At 51.0% G+C, this 19506-nt stretch overlaps 1 protein-coding gene across 1 annotated transcript; it reads right to left on the bottom strand.

Moving 5' to 3' along the window:
- Positions 1-3361: 3361 nt before the first annotated feature.
- On the bottom strand, positions 3362-12379 carry SHROOM1 (shroom family member 1). Its single transcript, XM_066344449.1, has 9 exons — positions 12361-12379; positions 11793-11952; positions 6404-7416; positions 6254-6309; positions 5832-6044; positions 5062-5634; positions 4842-4983; positions 4467-4739; positions 3362-4382 (listed from the first exon to the last, which is right to left on the bottom strand). The coding sequence occupies exons 3-9, from the start codon at positions 7373-7375 to the stop codon at positions 4050-4052; spliced, it is 2562 nt and encodes an 853-aa protein (XP_066200546.1). The 5' UTR covers positions 7376-7416; positions 11793-11952; positions 12361-12379; the 3' UTR covers positions 3362-4049.
- Between the last annotated feature and the right edge of the window lie 7127 nt (positions 12380-19506).

The following is a 19506-nucleotide window of genomic DNA, read 5'->3' as shown; positions in this document are numbered from 1 at the left end:
GTGGCTCTGGTCGCAACATGGTGACCCCAGGATGGGCAGAGCATCGCCCCTGGTGGGCGTGCTGGGTGGATCCCGGTCGGGCGCATGCGGGAGTCTGTCTGACTGTCTCTCCCTGTTTCCAGCTTCAGAAAAATGGGAAAAAATAAAATAAAATAAAATAAAATAAAGGTTAACCTAGAAACTTCTTCTCTTTCAATAGGAGGCAGAATTTACATACCACCTTGCATTGACTGTACAAATATTGATCAACTTACGACCTATGCAACTTATGACTATTTGACTTTATGACCACAATCACTACCCACGACTGTTCGGCATCTGGCAGTGCAAGCGTTGCCCAGCTGGGCTTACGACAGTGCCAGTGCAGCGGACCAGCTTCCCGCAGCACTACCATCTCAGCGTGCATCATTTCAACTGTTATCCCAGACTTGGTACAGCAATTTGTGTTTTGTATCTTGGATATTTTTCATCAAACCCCTCCCAAGATGTTTACCAAGAGGAAATTGTTTTTGCAAATATTAAACCAGTTGTACTGGTAATGCAGTGTTTTACTTAAACCTGACGAATGTAAAAGTAAGAAACAAAATGGTGTAGAGATGATACAAATGGCATAAAATGAACAAAGAAAATTATGATATATAACAATGAAAGAAAATTATGATAAAATGTGACTTAAAGATTTTTATAACATCATTTCACAGTACTGTACTTATAGCCTACTCAACTTACGACCAAATCATGTTACGACCAGTCTGTCAGAACCAATTGCGGTCGTAAGTTGAGCACTAGCTGTAGTTCCTCCATCTTCCTGGAATCTAGAGGGTAAAATACCTCTAGGCTAGTGAGGGAAGAGGAACCCTGAAAGATTTGTAAATGTCTTTGATTGTGTTACCTTAAAAGTCTTGCCCTGGCCGGTTGACTCAGCGGTAGAGCGTCGGCCTGGTGTGCGGGGGACCCGGGTTTGATTCCCGGCCAGGGCACATAGGAGAAGTGCCCATCTGCTTCTCCACCCCCTCCCCCTCCTTCCTCTCTGTCTCTCTCTTCCCCTCCCGCAGCCAAGGCTCCATTGGAGCAAAGATGGCCCGGGCGCTGGGGATGGCTCCTTGGCCTCTGCCCCAGGCGCTAGAGTGGCTCTGGTCGCGGCAGAGCGACGCCCCAGAGGGGCAGAGCATTGCCCCCTGGTGGGCAGAGCATCGCCCCTGGTGGGCGTGCTGGGTGGATCCCGGTCGGGCGCATGCGGGAGTCTGTCTGACTGTCTCTCCCCGTTTCCAGCTTCAGAAAAATACAAAAAAAAAAAAAAAGTCTTAATGTTTCTGTGTATGCCCTAAACAAATGTTGCCAGCTCGTTACCATGATGTTATGCTCTCCCCTGCCCATGTGTGATCAAGGGTATATAAGCAGCCCCTGAACTATTTTGGGAACTGCACGATTTGAGTCTGATGCCCCGTGTCAGCCATATGCGGCTGGCATATTTAATAACTCTCCTCCTCTAATAAAACTCTTCAAAGTTTATATAGACTCGGTGTCTCTACGTGAACTCAATGAAGTGAGGTACAGTGCCTTTCAGAATCTGGGGTGTGGTACTTTATAACTTTATCACCTCGTCTCATTAACCAGCAACAAAGGAGAGCGAGCCAGCCTCCCCAGGGCTGCCTGGCCAGAACTGCTTTTCGACAAAAGCAAAAAGGCCAAGACCCAGCCTTTAGGCCCAGCAGGAACACTGCTCTGCAGGGCCAAATACTCCTTGGCTATCCCAGAGGGCCTGGTAGCAGGGGAAGCTGCAGGTGGTCAGGTGTAGGTATCAGCTTTCATGGTAAGGAGAACAGTGCCCTCTGCTGGCAGTGTCCCGGAGGGTTGAAATTCACCCAGCTCCTGGGGCCTCCAAATCTTTGTGTGTGTGTGTGTGTGTGTGTGTGTGTGTGTGTGTCCAATACTGAACACCTGTGGTGAGCTCATTCTTGCACTCGGAATAACAGTGTGGGAGGGAGATAAACTAAGGCAGAAACAAGACAGGGGCAAACTGAAAGGACGGGTGCAATTGTCCACCTACTTTGATAGCTCCCCAGATGTTGTAGGGACACACAGAGAAGCCTCATATCTCCCCATGGAAAAACCTAGCCCAGAGCCAAAGTGCAGTTTAACCCAACAATGCCAGAGGCTGCTCCCCTGGCCTACGAGTGCTTTGTCTGAAATACATAATTTCCACTGGCTTAAAGGAACCCATTAAGTGTGTTTCTAAGAATATTACAATGGGAGAATACAATGGGGCCTGCACAGGGCAAGAGTCAGAAATAAGGAGATTCCATCCACAACACATCTAGGAGCCAGCGGCCCTGTTAGACTGAGGACCTTGGAGCCAAGGCTCTGCCCAGTGTTCAAAGCATAATGTTAGGACCCACCACAACTGCCTCAGCAGGAGCCCCATATGCTTTTTATAAAAAGGCACAATGTGAACATTGTTCTGTGCTCAATAGTGTGACTGTTTTAACTAATGCTTTTGCTATGAATACGACCATTTAAAATTCCCAACCAGTTACACTTAGTGACAATACGCATCAGAAAACCAGGCCAGAGGCAGAGATCTCTCACTTTGGGATCAGTTGGCTTTAAATACACATACACATGCCTTTTAATGTGCCCAACTTCCAAAAATACACTGAATATTTGCATGAACACTGTTCTTCTCCCTGGCATTTGTAGCTACAAATACTAAAGCAGATTTTCAAATGTATATTTGAGAACTTAACATTGATTCTGTGTACACTGGGCTGATGCACAAATACAGGAGACTGTGTGTCCTGTCTCAGCCTCTAACTCCCTCCTCCCAATCCTGCCCACCTCCAGATCAGCATCTCTAGCATAAAGCTGAGCTGCCTCTCCATATCCTCAGCCCTCACATAGTAGGTCTCCAGCTACCCCATGCCTCACTTTCTGCTCCTACTCCCTGCTGCCCTCCTCAAGCCTGGCTGACCCAGTAGAGTATACAAAGGAAAGTGGAATAAACTCAATTTTGATAATATAATTGGAAGAGGAAGAAAGCTCTTGGAACAAATGTCCCCAAATGTCCAAGTGTACCAGGTATTTCTCAGGGTTCTTAGACAGCAGAGCAGTTGGACCTATTTTTTATTTGGGAATTTTCTCTATCCATTGAGGTTTTTTTTTTTAATATTTTATTTATTGACTTCTAGAGAGAGGGGAGAGAGAGAGAGAAGGGGGAGGAGCAGGAAGCATCAACTCCCATACGTGCCTTGACCAGGCAAGCCCAAGGCTTCAAACCGGCAACCCCAGTGTTCCAGGTCGACGCCCCATCCCACTGCACCACCACAGGTCAGGCTCTATCCATTGAGTTTTGAAGAGAAGCAGTACCCCACTTCACTACTGAGGTTGGGGGCTTGGGTAAAACCAGCAAAGAAGAGTTAGACTCAGTCAATCAGACCTTGTCTTTGGTAGCGATGCAGTCACCAGAACAGTCAGAGAATACTGGTGGCAGTAGAGGTAGGGACCCAGCATCCCCCTGGTCCTTCTTGTTTTCAAACTTGATGCTCCCGCTCTCCAACCAATTACTGGACCTCCCTGATATCCTCCAACAAATCCTTCTCCTGCTGTCATCAGGTAGAGTTGGTGCCTGTGATCAGTAAACAAGATCCCTCCCCCCAGACTATGTTCCAGTTGACATACACACTTCTCATATCAATTTTTATTGAGGGGGGGAGGGATCTTGTTTACTAATCACATCCAGATGCTGATCTGGAGGTTTTGCATCTTAAGTTGAGACTCTGACTGATCTCCTCTCCCTCCACCCAATGCTGACCAAGCCCCTATCACAAAAAGGGGTACACTGTAGTTGTTAAAAATCCATAAATTAATTACCAAATAATCCACAAAACTTTGGTAAGGCCACATGACAATACTTGGAAGAAGTATCCTGGGAGGGAGGGCCCAGCCTGGGTCATACCCACTGCAAGAGAAAAGCACCCAGTAAACTAGAGTCACCCTCAGCTGCGTGGGTGACAGACAGGGGCAATGCTCCCCACCTCCACCACCGGCAACTAAATAAGCAGAGAAGGGAAGGGTGGTTTATCCGGAGGATGAGTCCCTGGAGGCCAGGCCAGCCCGGGAGATGGAAGTCTATGACCAAGGCCGCTCCTGATGGCGTCCAGTTGGTCCTGAAGGAGCCGGACCCGCTCGTCTAGGCTGCGCTGCTGGGCCAAGACAGCGGCCTTGCCAGCAAGGAGGGCGCAGTATGCATGCTGCTCCCGGGCGGGGAGTACCCGACCCAGCATCTCGCGCAGGGCCCGCTCGCGCCTCGCCACATGTGCCTTCAACTCCCTGGCGTCATCCTGCTGCCGCTGCAGGAGCCTGAGTCGCTGCAACAGAGAGGCCTGGAGCCACAGGGAGAGGTACCGTGAGCAGGGCGAGTGCGGCTCACCGCCCCGCTCTCCAGCGACCTAAGTAAGCCCCTTTACCTGCTCGTCAGGGTCACCGTCTGCCCCTGTCCGGGCCAGGGCGCTGCGCACGCGAGCCAGGCGACTGCCCAGTAGCAGCAGGAGCCCAAGCACGCGCTCTAGGTCGGTCATGAATCGGCTGAACCGCTCTAGCTCGCGGGGTGCACAGGCCTGACCTACCGCGGCCTCCAGCGCAGCCCCGCGCCTGGCCCAGGTCTGGGCTGTCCCCTGCAGCTGCTTCTGCTCAGCCTGGAGGTTCCGCAGCATCTTTTGGAGAAGGTCCGCTAGCTCCACCTGCAGGAAGGATGTAGATATGTACTTAAGGCTGGGGCCAGGCCCCTGACTTCTCAGGCCAGATTCCAGTCTCTTGTCCCACTAAGCCTCTACCACACTCACTTTCTTAGCTTGGATATTGCTATTTGGCTCAGGGAGACGCTGGCCACATGACGGTTCAGACACAGGGTGGTTGATGAGGTTTTCAGGCCTTGTTTCTTCCTGAGAAGTTGGCAGGAGCTGAGTGGAGCTAGATAGATAAGACCTTGGATAAAGCCAAAGCTCCCTGGGTTGCCCTGCACCAAACTGCAGGGGGTTTGAATCCCTTGTGCCCCTCACTCACTCTGGCTCATAAATACCAGCAGCCTCCTCTTCAGACTTGCCACAGGCTGGCGTCATCGCAGCCCAGACCTCAGCTAAAGGAATCAGCCCATCCAGCAGATCCAGAGGTGGCTCTGGGCTGGGTTTGGAGGTGAGAGTGTCTCTTAGAGAAGGATCCAGTCTGGCCAGCTCCTGAACAAGCTCCTCCAGGCGTGGACTGGGCCATGTTGGTCTGGAATCAGGCTGGACAGTGCCCCAAACAAGGCAAGTGTTATCAAGAAGCCCTTGGGTATCATTGCCTGGAGGTCCTAGACCTAGAGCATCAACTGGGAGAGGTTTGAGAGAGTCACTCTCTGCAGTTGCAGGGAAGTCAGTCGTCAGTAGTCCAGTGGAGTCAATGGTTGAAATGTCACCATTTGCAGTCCCAGGGGGACTGCAGCATGTGAGACTGGAGAAACCCACAAAACTGTTTATTCCCTGCCAGCAGTCATCTGCCCCTGCTGCCTCTGGGCACTCATGGAGGAGGTACTCTGGAGAGATTGTAGTCGGGTCAGGCATTTGGCCTGAGCCAGCTCCATACGGCAGGTCGTAAGCACTGGAAGTGGAAGAGATACTGAATCAAAAAAAGCTCTGGCCAAAGACCAGTGATGGTCTCCAAGGGCCACCTGCCCCCACCCCATCACCCAGATTCTCAGGTTCCAGTTAGGAGAGGGTTTCCTGCCCCTCCAGCATTTTGTAGCTATGTATGGGAAGGGGGTGTCTTACTCCGCTTAGAAGCAAAAGAGAATTCACCTGGTTGGAAGCCCCAAGGGGTCATGGGAGACTGGATGTGATCTCCTTCTGACCAACGTTGGGGCTTCTTCCAGAAAGACATCATCATCAGGAAGGGAGGGGAGCCGGGCAGATACAATGCAGGTCTCTGGGCCCCTGTGCTCACAATCAGTGGGACTGATCTGGGGACCCTCTGCAGGACACACCACTGCAGCTTCCTTCTGAGTCAGGAACCTGGAGGCAGAGACCCCACACTAACCAAAGCGACCAGGAAGGAAGGACCAAGAGAGATAGTAAGGTGTTGGGGGTGGGGGCAGTTGGGGATTTGGTTTGCAAAAGACAGTGTCAGAAAGCTCAGAATGAAGGTAGACAGAAGGCCCTTTGCCTTCTTGGGCAAGAGCTATGAAAGCCACCTCCTCCCAAGAGTGATCCATGTCTCTTACCCAGAATGTCTGGTCTGAAACATTGGTCTGGGGGGTTCTGCTCCTTGAGGAACAGCCTGGAAAGGCAAACAGGTTGGATAAAATGTGACTCAAGTTTTCAGTCTCCCAGATGACCCCCCACTCCCAAGCCTGCAGCCTTCTCTTTCATACCTGGACAATAGGTATGGGCTCTCCTGGACCTACCCAGGAACCCAAAGCTTCCCCTGAAGTGCTCTGACTCCTGCGGAAGGGCCTGTAGGCGATGCCGAGCTTTAAAGACGAGGGTTCTGGGCTCTTTGTGCCTTGGGGCAGCCACTTGATCTGGTGACCTTCGAACTCTGTCAGCGCCTGACGCTGTAATTCCTGGGTCTCCGGCCTGGCGAGGCCAAAGCTGGAGCAGGCCCCACCCGCACATCCGCCAGTCATTCCTCCGCCGCGACCCACACTATCCAGTTTCCCTGGCTCCGAGAAGCACCACTTCTGCCTCTGGTTGGCTAGGTGGCCCCCGCTGGCGATTCCTGGCGCAGGAGCCCCGGAGCGTGCCAGTTCCCCTTCCCTGCCCGGGTGGCCGAGCGAGGCGGAGCGCAGGTGCGCCGCCGGCGGCCGCGCGGGGACCGTCGGCCTCAGGCGGGCCGGCAGACTCATGCGGAGCTCCTTGCGCTGGAAGGACGTCTCCCGGAGGACTCGCCGCTGCGCGCCCTGCAGCCTCTGGAGGTAGGCGGCCCGCGAGGCCGGTGGGCTGGGCGGCTCGACGGCCCGCGCTGCAGCCTCCGCCTCGGCCGCCAGCGCGAACAGCAGCGGGGTGGCCTGCCTACTGAGCGGCCCCGGGGCTCCCTGCACCTGTGGGGGACGCGGCCCACTGCGTGCAGCGGCCCCAGGCCGGGGTTGCGGAGAGGTGCGCAGGGCGGCGGCGGCGGCGGCCAGGCCAGGGCCCGGGCCGCCCCACACCAAGCGCACGTAGTCCCAGTCCAGGTACGGAAGGAGGTCGCTCCCCGGCAACGGCGTGCGCGGCTCTGCGCTGCTTGAGGCCGCAGAAAAAGAGCTGTAGGCCGAGTCTGCGCGCACGGACAGTCGCCGCAGGTCCAGGCTGCGCGTGGTTGAGGCCGGGGAGGCGCGGTCGCCCCCCGGACCCAGGGCCTCCATGGCTGCGCGGATGAGAGCTGGGCCCTCTAGTTCCGCGGGGCCTGGAAGAACATGGACGGTGTGGTGGGTGAGGAGCTCAGGGTAAGGGTTAGGACAGCCTGCAGGCCCACCAACACGGAGAGCCAGGTGTTGACACATCCCTTCTAGTCACACTGTCTCCAGCGCTGGCATGCTCCCAGGTCAAGGATGGCATGGGCAGTAGGACCAACCCCAGGGAGCAACTCTGGAGGTTTGAGGGCCTCCGCTCAAGGAAAGGAATTGGCCCCTGGCCCATTACCTGTCGGGACTCTCCCAGCTGGTACCCCCAGGAGCGCTGAGAATGTATGTATGCTTCTTCCCTCCCCAGCCCTGCTCAACCCTGGCTGCTTCCTGGCTCTTTGTTAGCTTCTCCATGTGATCCTTCCCTCATAAACAATGGTCAATCCAGTTCTGAGATCACTGGAGAGCCAAGAACAGAGAGGGCAAGACCCAGGTCAGGTGGCAGGGGCAGTCTCACAACTGTCCTCCCTCCCTAGGTGCCAGTTACATTTTAGTGCTTTTTGTCAATATTTATCTTGCTCCTCCCTACTGCTATCTGCATTTTACAGATGAAGACACTGAGGTTTTGAGGGGGAAATGATTTGCCCAGGGGCACACAGCTGGTAAGAGACGGAACCCTGCCTGGAATCTGGGCCTGCCTCCAAGCTTACTGCAGCCAGAATCAATTCCTAGAAGCAAACCCTGCTGAAAGCCAGTCCCTCCACTTCTGCTCCCCTCCCCAGCTGCCTGAAGCCTTCAACACAGCCCAAACTCCACTGTGGGAAACATTTGCCCCCACCTTCCCTCAAACTACTGGCAGATTGCAGAAGAACATGGTCCCTGCTTCTGGAGACTGCCTTTTGTCCTGGAATGACAGGCTGGTCCCCTCTTTGTCCTCCTATTCTTGCTCCTCCTACAGGGCTCAGCTTAGGGATCTCCTGACCTTTTGGGGTCCCTACAGTGTCCTGAACTTCCCCCATCACAGCACGGATTATACAGCACCCTGCATTTTAATTGTTGGCTTGCCTGTGATTCCTTCTTCCCATTCCCACCCAGAGCTTCCTGAGGACAGGCCCTGTGCTTACTCATCCTTGGACCCAGCATGCAGTTGATGTTAAAGAAATATCTGTTGAATAGCAAGGGAAGGAACCAACTTGTAAGCAGTAAATGAGGGAGAAGGAAGAGGGCTCCTTTTCTTCTGTCCCTTCTTCTCTCCTCCCTATTCGTCTTTTCTGGGGAAGGGGGCAGACTGGATGAGGCAGTTGTCACCATGGACACTGATTAGGTTACTCGTGCTTTATTAGAAACCAAAAAAAGCAGGTAAGCACAGCTGGGTGCAGAACTGGCCAGAAATGTATACCTCCCAGTGCCAGGAGTAGGGGGGGGGGGCAAGTTGGGTGGGCCTGGGTCACAGGTAAAACCAGCTTTGAGCCTGACCAGGTGGTGGCACAGTGGATAGAGCGTTGGACTGGGATGCAGAGGACCCAGGTTTGAGACCCCGAGGTCGCCAGCTTGAGCGCGGGCTCATCGGGTTTGAGCAAAGCTCACCAGCTTGGACCCAAGGTTGCTGGTTCGAGCAAGGGGTTGCTTGGTCTGCTGTAGCCCCACAGTCAAGGCACATATGAAAAAGCAATCAATGAACAACTAAGGTGTCGCAACGAAAAACTAATGATTGATGCTTCTCATCTCTCTCCGTTCCTGTCTGTCTGTCCCTGTCTATCCCTCTCTGACTCTCTCTGTCTCTGTAAAAAAACAAACAAACCAAAAATAAAAAAAAACCAGCTTTGAATCTTAGAAAACAAGCTCCCTATGAGCTATGGGGACTTGGGAGGAAGGCTTGCCTTCCATGAGCTGTGGTGGGAATACAGAGGAGGGTGGGCTCTAGCTGGTGTAGGAACTGAAAAGCAGGCTCTTCTGAACCTCCTGGACACTATTTGGAGCTCAGAATCACTCTCCCAGCCCCTTCCCTGAGACCCCAGATGCTACATGTTGCTGGTTATGGCAGGTAGGAAGGTTAGTAGTAGGAGGATACAGCATTTTCTGAAAGGGAGAGGAAATACCTGCAATATTCCCAGAAGGGGCTCTCAGTGGACCTTCTTGGGACCAGATCATCTTCACCTCACCCACCCAGAGACATCTTTATGCACACTAAGGCCAACCCTGAAGGTTGGGCTTCATGCTCAGGCTTGGGGACCTCTTTCGCAAAGTGTTTTCACTTTCTGGACTTCAGGAAAACAAGAAGCCACTCTAGAGTAGCAGCCCTGCTCCAGGAGGACTGTCACCTCCTCTAGGAAAGCCATCCTAGCTGCCCAGACACTAGCTCTCTCTCTTCCTATCCTGGGCCCAGCTTGGAAGCACTGTTCACACTTGCTCATGCCACCCATGCTTGCTGCATCTACAGGCACAGGTGACTGTTTAAATACAAAGATGTTTCCTCAAAAAAAGGCCTTGTAAATTCTTATTTGGGAGTCACTGTGTTGATCAAAACAAAATGCCCTCTGAGTTCACCAAATTACAACAGCTTGAATGGATAATAAAATCATGAGTACATATCCATTTTCTTACTGCCCTTAACTTGCCTCCAGGATGCTTTTGCAGTTGTGGCCCCAGCAGGCTGACACTATCCAGGATGCTCACACCTTTGCAGAAACTGCTATGCCAGGAGGGTCCAGCTCCTTTAGCGTGTTTTGGGGCCTCAGCACAGAGAAAGGAGTTTTCACACTTGTCTGATTGCAGGGAATCTCTTGCATTCCAGCCAGCCCCTATGGCTGGTGGAGGCCACAGCCCAGAAGCCCTAGCATCAGGGTGTCAGCTGTGGGTTGGGCTGCAGAGCCAGTGCCTGCAGTGAAGTCCAGAAGCCCTTTGTAGAGCCTTGCCAGAGCAGTGAAACAGCACAGACTCCCTGTTAAAAACCACCAGACTGGGGTCCTGTAGGTCAGGGGTCGGGAACTTATGGCTCGCGAGCCAGATGTGGCTCCTTTGATGGCTGCATCTGGCTCGCAGACATCTTTAATTAAAAAAATAATAATAAAGTTAAAAATATAAAACATTCTCATGTATTACAATTCATTCATTTCCTACTGCTCATGTTCATGGTTGCGGGTGGCTGGAGCCAATCACAGCTGTCTTCCGGGACAACACCAAATTTTTATTGGATAATGCATAACGTACACGGGTCATTGTATGGCTCTCATGGAATTACATTTTAAAATATGAGGCCCTGGCCGGTTGGCTCAGCGGTAGAGCGTCGGCCAGGCGTGAGGGGGACCCGGGTTCGATTCCCAGCCAGGGCACATAGGAGAAGTGCCCATTTGCTTCTCCACAACCCCCCTCCTTCCTCTCTGTCTCTCTCTTCCCCTCCCGCAGCCAAGGCTCCATTGGAGCAAAGATGGCCCGGGCGCTGGGGATGGCTCCTTGGCCTCTGCCCCAGGCGCTAGAGTGGCTCTGGTCTCGGCAGAGCGACGCCCCGGAGGGGCAGAGCATCGCCCCCTGGTGGGCGTGCCGGGTGGATCCTGGTCAGGCGCATTCGGGAGTCTGTCTGACTGTCTCTCCCCATTTCCAGCTTCAGAAAAATACAAAAAAAAAATATATATATGTGGCATTCATGGCTCTCTCAACCAAAAAGGTTCCTGACCCCTGCTGTAGGGGATGGGGTGGGGGAGGGCATTTGCTTGTCACCTGAACAACAGAGCAAGAGAGGAAGGAAAGATGACTTTAGTGTGCAGAGCTTGGGGCCTAGAAGGTGGAGGTGGCAGGCTCAGAAGGGAGAAGCTGAGATGGGGACTGACCAAGGGCTCTAGCACTCAGTCTGGGACCTGTGGGCTTTGCAGTGTTTGTGGCAAGTCTGGCACTTGAGAAGTTGGGATGTGGGTCAGGACCTCAGTGAGAGGCTGAACCAGGTCTGCTGGCTGACCCAGGATTTTAGTTAGAGGTTGTTGGGGACATGGCTGAAGACAGCTTCCAGTGGGTAAAACCATACCAAGGCAATGGGAGCAGATCCAGGTAAGGTGACCAGAAAGACAGACAAACTCACATGACCAATGATGGCCAGGAATTAAGTGGTACCTCCTTCAAAGGCCACCCAACATCTAACCTCTTGGTGGAGAGGTTGTCGAGGCCATCCCTCCCAGGTGATCTCTCCCGAGTAGTAGGAGGCTCACTGAGAGGACACTCCTGCAAGGCAGTCTCCCTGCCACACTGAGTTTCTGGGTCCTGGCTGGTGCAGTGAATCCAAGCACTCCAGACTAGGACTGGCTGGGCAGTCATTCCGTAAAGTCCTAGGGCTCTCCCAGTCCCCAGGGCCCCTCTCCCATTCTCCCAGAGACTTTGTGCTATGCAGGAAATACGGGATGCTGGTGGCACTCGGGAGAATAGGTCATGGTGTGGTCGGACCACGTACCTGTGGCTTCAAGCTCTGCGAGTCCACACGTGAGGAAGAAGAGAGGCGCAGGTCTGGCGACCACAGGGGGCGACAGAGTCACGCGATGTGGCGGCACAGAGGGGTCCCGGGGACGCTGGGAGAGCAGATGGCCGCTGGCCGACTCATTTGTCGGCCTTTCCTGTTGGGTTCGCCGTCGGGGAGGGAGGACTCAGGACGCAAGCTGGGGGCCAGCGTGATCAGGGAAGGAGAGGATCGGCTTCTCCAGCGGCCCCGCGGATGGGCCAGGGATGGGGGGCGAAGTGGAGGGTCGTGGAGTGAGACCTTCTGAGGGCTTTGGCCACTCGAGCGCTCCCCGCCCTACCCTAGCAGCTCCGCCACTTGGCCGTTCTCGTACCCAGCCCCAGCCTTCCTCGAAGAGCCCCGGCGCACATGGGCCCCCCTCAACTAGCGCAGCCCCGCCTCGGTGCGGAATCTAAACCTCCGTACCCAGCGGCACACCGGCTGCCCCCTCCATGCGGTGCGGCTCGCACCGTCTCCTCTCGGGAGCAGGAGGCAGATTCCACCGCTGCGTGATCTCGCCGCCTACCTGAGCTCCAGCGCTAGAGGTGCTCCTGGCGCCCGCGGCCGCGCAGTGACATCAGAGCCCCAGGCTCCGGACCCCACCTCCAAGCTCCAGCCACCGCGGGGGGAGGCGCTACGTCCGGCTACCAGGGGCGGGAGCGCGAAGCAGTGGCGCTGCCCGGGAGCTGCCCGCCCATTCGTAGTGTCCGATCCTATGGCCTAGTCTCGGGCTCAGGGGGTGGACACTAGTTCTCCATCGGGGACAGGCCTCTTGCTCTGGGCGGTAGAAGCAGGAACGTAGGGGGAGAAAGGACAACTACCTCACTGGCCTGTCTGCTTCCAGCGAGACCTGGCGGGCGCGTCATCAGCGCTCGTGATGCGTGGGCCAAAACCCCGGGGGACCCGACAGCCCCCTCTGTGGGAATGCCCAGGCCTGGCCCCAAAGCTTCCAGACCGCGAAGACTGTCACCCCTTTCCTCTCAAGCTTGGCCAAGAAAACAGACCCGCGTGGAGCTCTTGTGTCTGTTTCTGAGTACAGTTGGGTTCGGGTGGTAACATACCCTTGACCAACTCTGCAGATGTCCCATTTCCAAAACTCTTCCAGCTCTTTGACTCCCACTGTGAACTCCCCACCCCCACCCCCTGTTTTTCCTCTCTTTCCTTCCATTTCTTTCACTACCCTACGTAGTCTAGGCCCTCTTGGCCAACCACCTGGACCGGAGGTGGAACTGCTGACTTGTGTATTCACTCCCACTGCCCTCAGTGGGTCCTTCAGGTGCTGACTCCCTGTGGCCTGGGTAGAGTTCACAGACTTGATGGAGTCTGGCTCTCAAACTCCTGGCCTTTGGGCATCTCCATCTTCAAAGTATGCTCTGCATTCATCCACCACTGTGTTCCACCCCCCTCCTATGTCCTCTGCCTTTCCCATCCCCACTTTCCACACCTCTATCCCACGAATACTGACTCTGCCAAGAAATGCTCCCGCCTTCAAAGGGGTCTGGGGGCCCTTTCCTGAGCCCTTTCAGCTCTCAGGCCTCTCAGCTGTTTGTGTGGGCTGCCCTCATTCTCCCACAGAATCCGTAAGCCTGGGGGCAGGGACCATGTCCCTCATCTTGGCATGCTTAGATGATAAGATTTGTTGGTGGGAATTACTGAGACCCAGACCAAGGGTCAAGGCTGCTGCTTTCTGGGAGCCTGAGGACCTGTCTTCTTGGATCTTCTAAGGTTGAGGCAGCAGGCATCTGAGCCTGGATTCTAACTGGTGCCCTTCTGCTCTGCTCTGTCTTTAGCTGGAACTGGAGCTCTGGGCTCTCAGACAATGGCTTAAAAGTTCTTGGCTCTTAATGCTGGTCAAGACCCTGATTCACATGGTTGGTTTCAGAGCAGTATCACAATAGAAGGAAAACAACTTAGCAACTAAAAGTCAATTCAAAATTGCTCAAGTTTTGCCTGACTGGTGGTGGCACAATGGAGAGAGTATCCACTGGAAACAATGAAGTCACCAGTTCAAAACCCCAAGGTTGCAGCTTGAGCTCAGGGCTCATTGGCTTGAGTGCAGTTCAAAACCCCAAGTTTGCTGGCTTGAGCCTCCTGGTCAAGGCATATATGAGAAGCAATCAATGAACTACTAAAGTGAAGCAACTAGGAGTTGATGCTTCTCTCTCTTTCTCTCTCTCTCTCTCTCCCCCCTTCCTCTCTCTCTAAAAATCAATCAATAAATTTTTTTAAATTTCTCATTTAATTTATATTTTAATTTTTTATGTTAAAAAGAAACATATTTCTTGAAAACCATGAAATGTACAGTGACCACAGTCATTTTTATTAACCCACACCACCTTCCTGCCCCTTACTTCTCTTGCACATGCTACAGAAACTGCCTAACTCCTAGAAAACAAATTCTGCCCATCCACTACTCTCCTGACCACTTCTCTTCTGAGAAAGAGAAAAGCAGCCCCTGACTTCTGAAAGTTGACCTGGTATTACTAGCTAGAACTTAGTGTTGCTTTGAACTCATCTGACATGCATAGTCAAGGCTTTGATGTTCTCCTGTTGCACCTAAACAATTTCACAGGACATTCAGCAGACAAGGCCCTCTGTAATTAGGATGGTTAAAGACAAAAAACAAGACCGCTGTAGTCAGATCTGGACACAGATAAACCATGAACATTGTCCATGTCACAAAAATGGCCAAACTCTTTCTGTCCCAGTTAATAGGAGTGACTGCTCTTTCTGTACCCATTGCAGCTTTAGCTTTGCTCTAGTCATTTCTCTTTCTAGATAAGATTTACTAATACACCCAATCCTGGAATTACTCTTGCTTCCTGACAGCATCCAACATTGAGAAAAGTCTTGCTTCCTTACTTCTCTTCAACTCCACTAACACAGCCCAGTTCCTATAAGTCCTTTCTAATGCCCTCTTACCAAGATGGCCCATGGTTCCCTGTGCTGTATGTTCCCCTCATTGCAACAATAAGCCCAGTTTGTTTAACTGCAGGTACCTTTCTGGTGGTCTTTGCCTGGTGGGCATTGGCATTATATGTCTCTATTACAAAAGCCCAAAGAATCTTGGAAGACAGGAAGGGTAAGAAGCTGCTGCAAAGCTGGAATCTCCTTTAGTGGTTGTGGAGAGGATGGAGACACAGGCAATTAACCATGTTTCTCTACTACAAAAATAACAGGTGCCTGTGCTCTCTGTATCTCAGTACTTTCCCAGGCCTGTTCTTTTAAAGAGCCCTCTGGATGACTAAGCTTAGTCAGGGTTAGACCTCGCTGTTTCCAGCCAGGCCCTTTCTCAAGGAGCTGATAGGTAGGAAGTACTAGGCCTCCATTCCATGTACGTTGACACTTGTAACCCAAACTGATGATACTATAACAAAGTAACTGTCCACTTGACAAGTCTCTGTGGCTTCTTGCTTTAATGCCCACTCTCTGCTGGATTCAGGTGACATGATGTGACAATGGTTTGAATGCTCAAGACCACATATTTGCTGCCAGGCACTGTGCCAAGTGTTCCACTTATCTTTTATAGTATCTTGGCAAGGTCAAGTAGCTCAGAATCAGTAGAGGCAAATTTTGACCCCATAATGGCTGGTTCCAAAGGCTATTTTCACATGAGCAGTGAAAAGAATTGCAAGATGTGGATGACATGCAGCCTTCCTAGGAGAGCAGGATTTAGACTTCAGATTGAGCAGGACAGGAAAGTGAGTGCGCAGATGAGAAGTGAGCAACAGCAAGACCCAGTCAGGACTTCCCTTCCCTGTATCCTCAACAGTCTGACCTGCTTGGGCTGTATCATGTATGGTTTCTAGTGCTTTACTGTAGAGGGCTTGCAAAAATATTTCTTTCCATAGGTACCTTTTCAAGAGGTTCTGCACCTTGATTTTATTTGAAGTGATATTAACATAAATTCATAGAGCTGTATCATTTTTAACAGGTGCATAATTATTCATTGCATGAACACAAATTGAGTTATTTAACCCTAACCCTACTGGTGGGCACTGAGGTTGAGCTAGTCTTTTGCTATTACTAGTTCTATAGTGAACACCTTTGGTCACGTATCTTTGCTCACATTTGCCATTCTGTCTGTAGGACAAATTTCTAAAAGATAAATGAGATGTGGATCTTTCAGTGTCAGCTACCCCGGATGACACAATATGAGTCAGAGAGGAACTGCCCAACCTAGCCTTTCCTCAAGTTCTGGTCCGCAAAATTATAAGCAAAATAATTGTAAATGGTCAAGCCACTAAGTTTTGGGGTAGTTTGTTACACAGTAACAGAGTATGTAACTTTCCAAATTTTAGGTGATATTGTCAAATTTCTTATAAAGTGGTTTACTAATTTACATTTCCATCAATATATAAGAATGCCTCATTAACACACTCATTTTTATTAACTCACTCCACCTTCCTGCCTCTGAAATCTGGAAGGTTAAAATAATATCTCACTGTTTTAATTTCCTTTAAAATTTTTTTTTACAAATGTACTAGTTTTAGAGAGAAATGAAGGGAGAGAGAGAGAGAGAGAGACAGGAATCCTGTATGTGCCATGACCCAGGATCGAACCAGCAACCTCTGCACTTTGGGATGATACTCCAACCAACCAAGCTATCTGGCCAGGACTAATTTCTTTTTTAAAAAAATAAATGAAATTGAACATCATTTTGTACATTTAAAAGACATTTGTATTAACTTTTGTGATCTGTCCATTTCCTTTGCCCATTTTCTATTGGATTATTAGCCTTTTTCTTATTGATTTGTAAACTCTCTTTATACATTAAGGCAATTTACATTTTTTCCCTATGTTTGGCAGATATTTTCCCAAGTTAATGTCTTTTGAATTTGTCTGTGGTAGCAGTGGCTCTCTAATCCACGATGGACAGCAGCTGCTTAGCTGGCTTAATAATGCAGAGCCCTGGCCGGTTGGCTCAGCGGTAGAGCGTCGGCCTAGCGTGCGGAGGACCCGGGTTCGATTTCCGGCCAGGGCACACAGGAGAAGCGCCCATTTGCTTCTCCACCCCTCCGCCGTGCTTTCCTCTCTGTCTCTCTCTTCCCCTCCCGCAGCCAAGGCTCCATTGGAGCAAAGATGGCCCAGGCGCTGGGGATGGCTCTGTGGCCTCTGCCTCAGGCGCTAGAGTGGCTCTGGTCGCAACATGGCGACGCCCAGGATGGGCAGAGCATCGCCCCCTGGTGGGCAGAGCGTCGCCCCTGGTGGGCGTTCCGGGTGGATCCCGGTCGGGCGCATGCAGGAGTCTGTCTGACTGTCTCTCCCTGTTTCCAGCTTCAGAAAAATGAAAAAAATAAAAATAAAAAAATAATGCAGAGATGGTCATGTATTGGTTAAAGTACATTAGAGGCCAGAAATCTTTAAACAAAATCATTCTGTCTATATTTAGAAATTCAACAAAGCATGAATCATTGCTTATACTCAAATGTCTACTTAAATTGTAAATGTTCCCTTGGGCATTTGTTTGCTTTTTAATTACGCACTGAATTCACCACATTCATTCAAAGATAGGGCTTTATAGAAAGGCAGCACAGAAGAAAGTGCAGGGAGCATGGGGCTCACCCTGTTCTGGGGGGGGCTTCTGACAGGCAAGATCTCCAGAAGAGATTGGGTACAGATTAGTTGTCTCAGAGATTGAAACTAAGTTCCCTTTTCAGATCAGCAGTTCCTGGAAAGGAATGTTGGAATATCACATTTGTATTGAGTACACATCTATCACCTTTCCCCTACAGACACTGGGTGACACCCTAACCTCTGTTTGCTTTGGTCACAATAACTCAGCTGTTCCCTTCCAGCCTGGCACTAAGACCCAGGCCTGGGACTATTCCATCCTTCTGGTCTACTCCCTTTCAGATGTTACTCACACATTTCAAGAGGTAGGTGAGACAGGCTCTTTCCTGCCTACACCTGCGGACCAAGGACAGACAAGTGATAGTCAGGTGAACTTTTGTTATTCTGGCCTCCTATTCTTCTATTTTGTTATTCTGGTCTCCTGGGACCCAGATGAAAAGTGCCCCCTATGCTTCATTTTGGTTCACAAGTATAGAATTAACTCATGCTCTAAACTAGACCCCTCACAGCGTTGCCCAGAAAGGGCAACAGCGGGCTCAAGGCCAGGAATGAAGAGACTGCCCCTTCGTTGTTCAGGCTCATACAAAAGGGTGAAACGGTCTCCAAAAAACCACACTCCTGAAAGTGCCCTACTGTTTGAGCTAAACCTCCCAGGTCTCTGCCTGCCAAGGAGTCACCTGGTCAGCATTTCCAGTGGAGACCAATTCAATTCTAGAGCTCTAGGCCCAGGGCTGTGCAAAGAAGCTGCGTGCTGAACTTAGGGCAGAACCAGCTCACAGCGTGCCACAAGCTCATGGCATGAAGTTTTGGCCATTGGCTCTAATGCATATCCTTTAGGTTCAGATGGAAAATCTTACTGATTTAAATTTTTTTTCTATTAATCTGAGACAGAAATAGAGAGAGATGAAGGGAGAGAAGCATCAGATTGTTTCACTTAGTTGTTCCATTTAGCTGTGCACACACTGATTGCTTCTCAAGCATGGCCTGACAGGGGATGGAACCCACAACCTTGGCACACTGAACGGTGCTTTATCCACTGAGTCACCCGACCAGGCTAAATCTTGCTGATTTTTACTGACCTGTCTGGTCAGGTGCTCACACAGAGGAGACTTTGTTCTAAAACTTCTGGGTGCATATGTCTGGCATCCATCATGGACAGTATGTTTTTAGGACTCTGCCAGGGGTGAATGTGACCACACACACACACACACACACACACACACACACACACACACACACAACCTAGCTGGCAGCTCTTTGGACCTCAAGTGATACATCAAGAAAAATTAAAACAAAAAGAATAGAAAGTTATTTTTGACTCTCCTAGCAAATCATGTAGCAAGATGAAGGCAGACTATGTTTATTAATTGAGTAACACCAAAAGAATTTTGGGGCAAAGAACAGTGAGTAGCAGTTGTCTGGAAGAGGCAGAGGTGGATTCACATGGCTCATCGGCCACCCTGTGATTTCTCACCTTGGAACAGTGTATCCCAGGAAAAGAGAAAACAGCATAGGGAAAAAGTATGAGCCCAACGCCTGGCAGACATAAGTGTAAAAGCCAGTAGTGTAGGACCCTGGAGATAGCCCCGCCTCCCTGAACCACTATCTCCTCATTGATAAAGCAGGGGTACTACCGCATATTTGCCAGGTAAAAATGAGATGAGATTCCATCACACATATTCAGCTCACAGGAGGACATTCGTAAATAGGATCAGTTATCATTATTCCTCACATCAGCGTCTCCTGTGGGGACTAAATTCCAGCCCCATTTAATTAAAATTATTTCATTTTATTTTATTTATTGATTTTAGACAGAGGAAGGGAGAGAGACATACACACACACACAAACACCCACCCCCATACACACAGATACACAGATATCGATTTGTTGTTTTACTTATGCATTCATTGGTTGAGTCTTGTAGTGCCCCAACCAGGGATTGAACTTGCAACCTTGGCATACTGGATGATGCTCTAATCAACTGAGCTACCTGGCCTGGGCCCAGCCCTGTTTTATCTTTTTATTTTTATTTTTTAGTGAGAGGAGGGAAGATAGAGAGACAGACTCCAATGCACCCTAACTGGGATCTTCCAGCAA

Source organism: Saccopteryx leptura, chromosome 6 (assembly GCF_036850995.1).
Source record: "Saccopteryx leptura isolate mSacLep1 chromosome 6, mSacLep1_pri_phased_curated, whole genome shotgun sequence".
Lineage (NCBI taxonomy): Eukaryota > Metazoa > Chordata > Mammalia > Chiroptera > Emballonuridae > Saccopteryx > Saccopteryx leptura.
The sequence above is the reverse complement of the archived record's forward strand: the minus strand, read 5'-3'. Positions and strand labels throughout refer to the sequence as shown.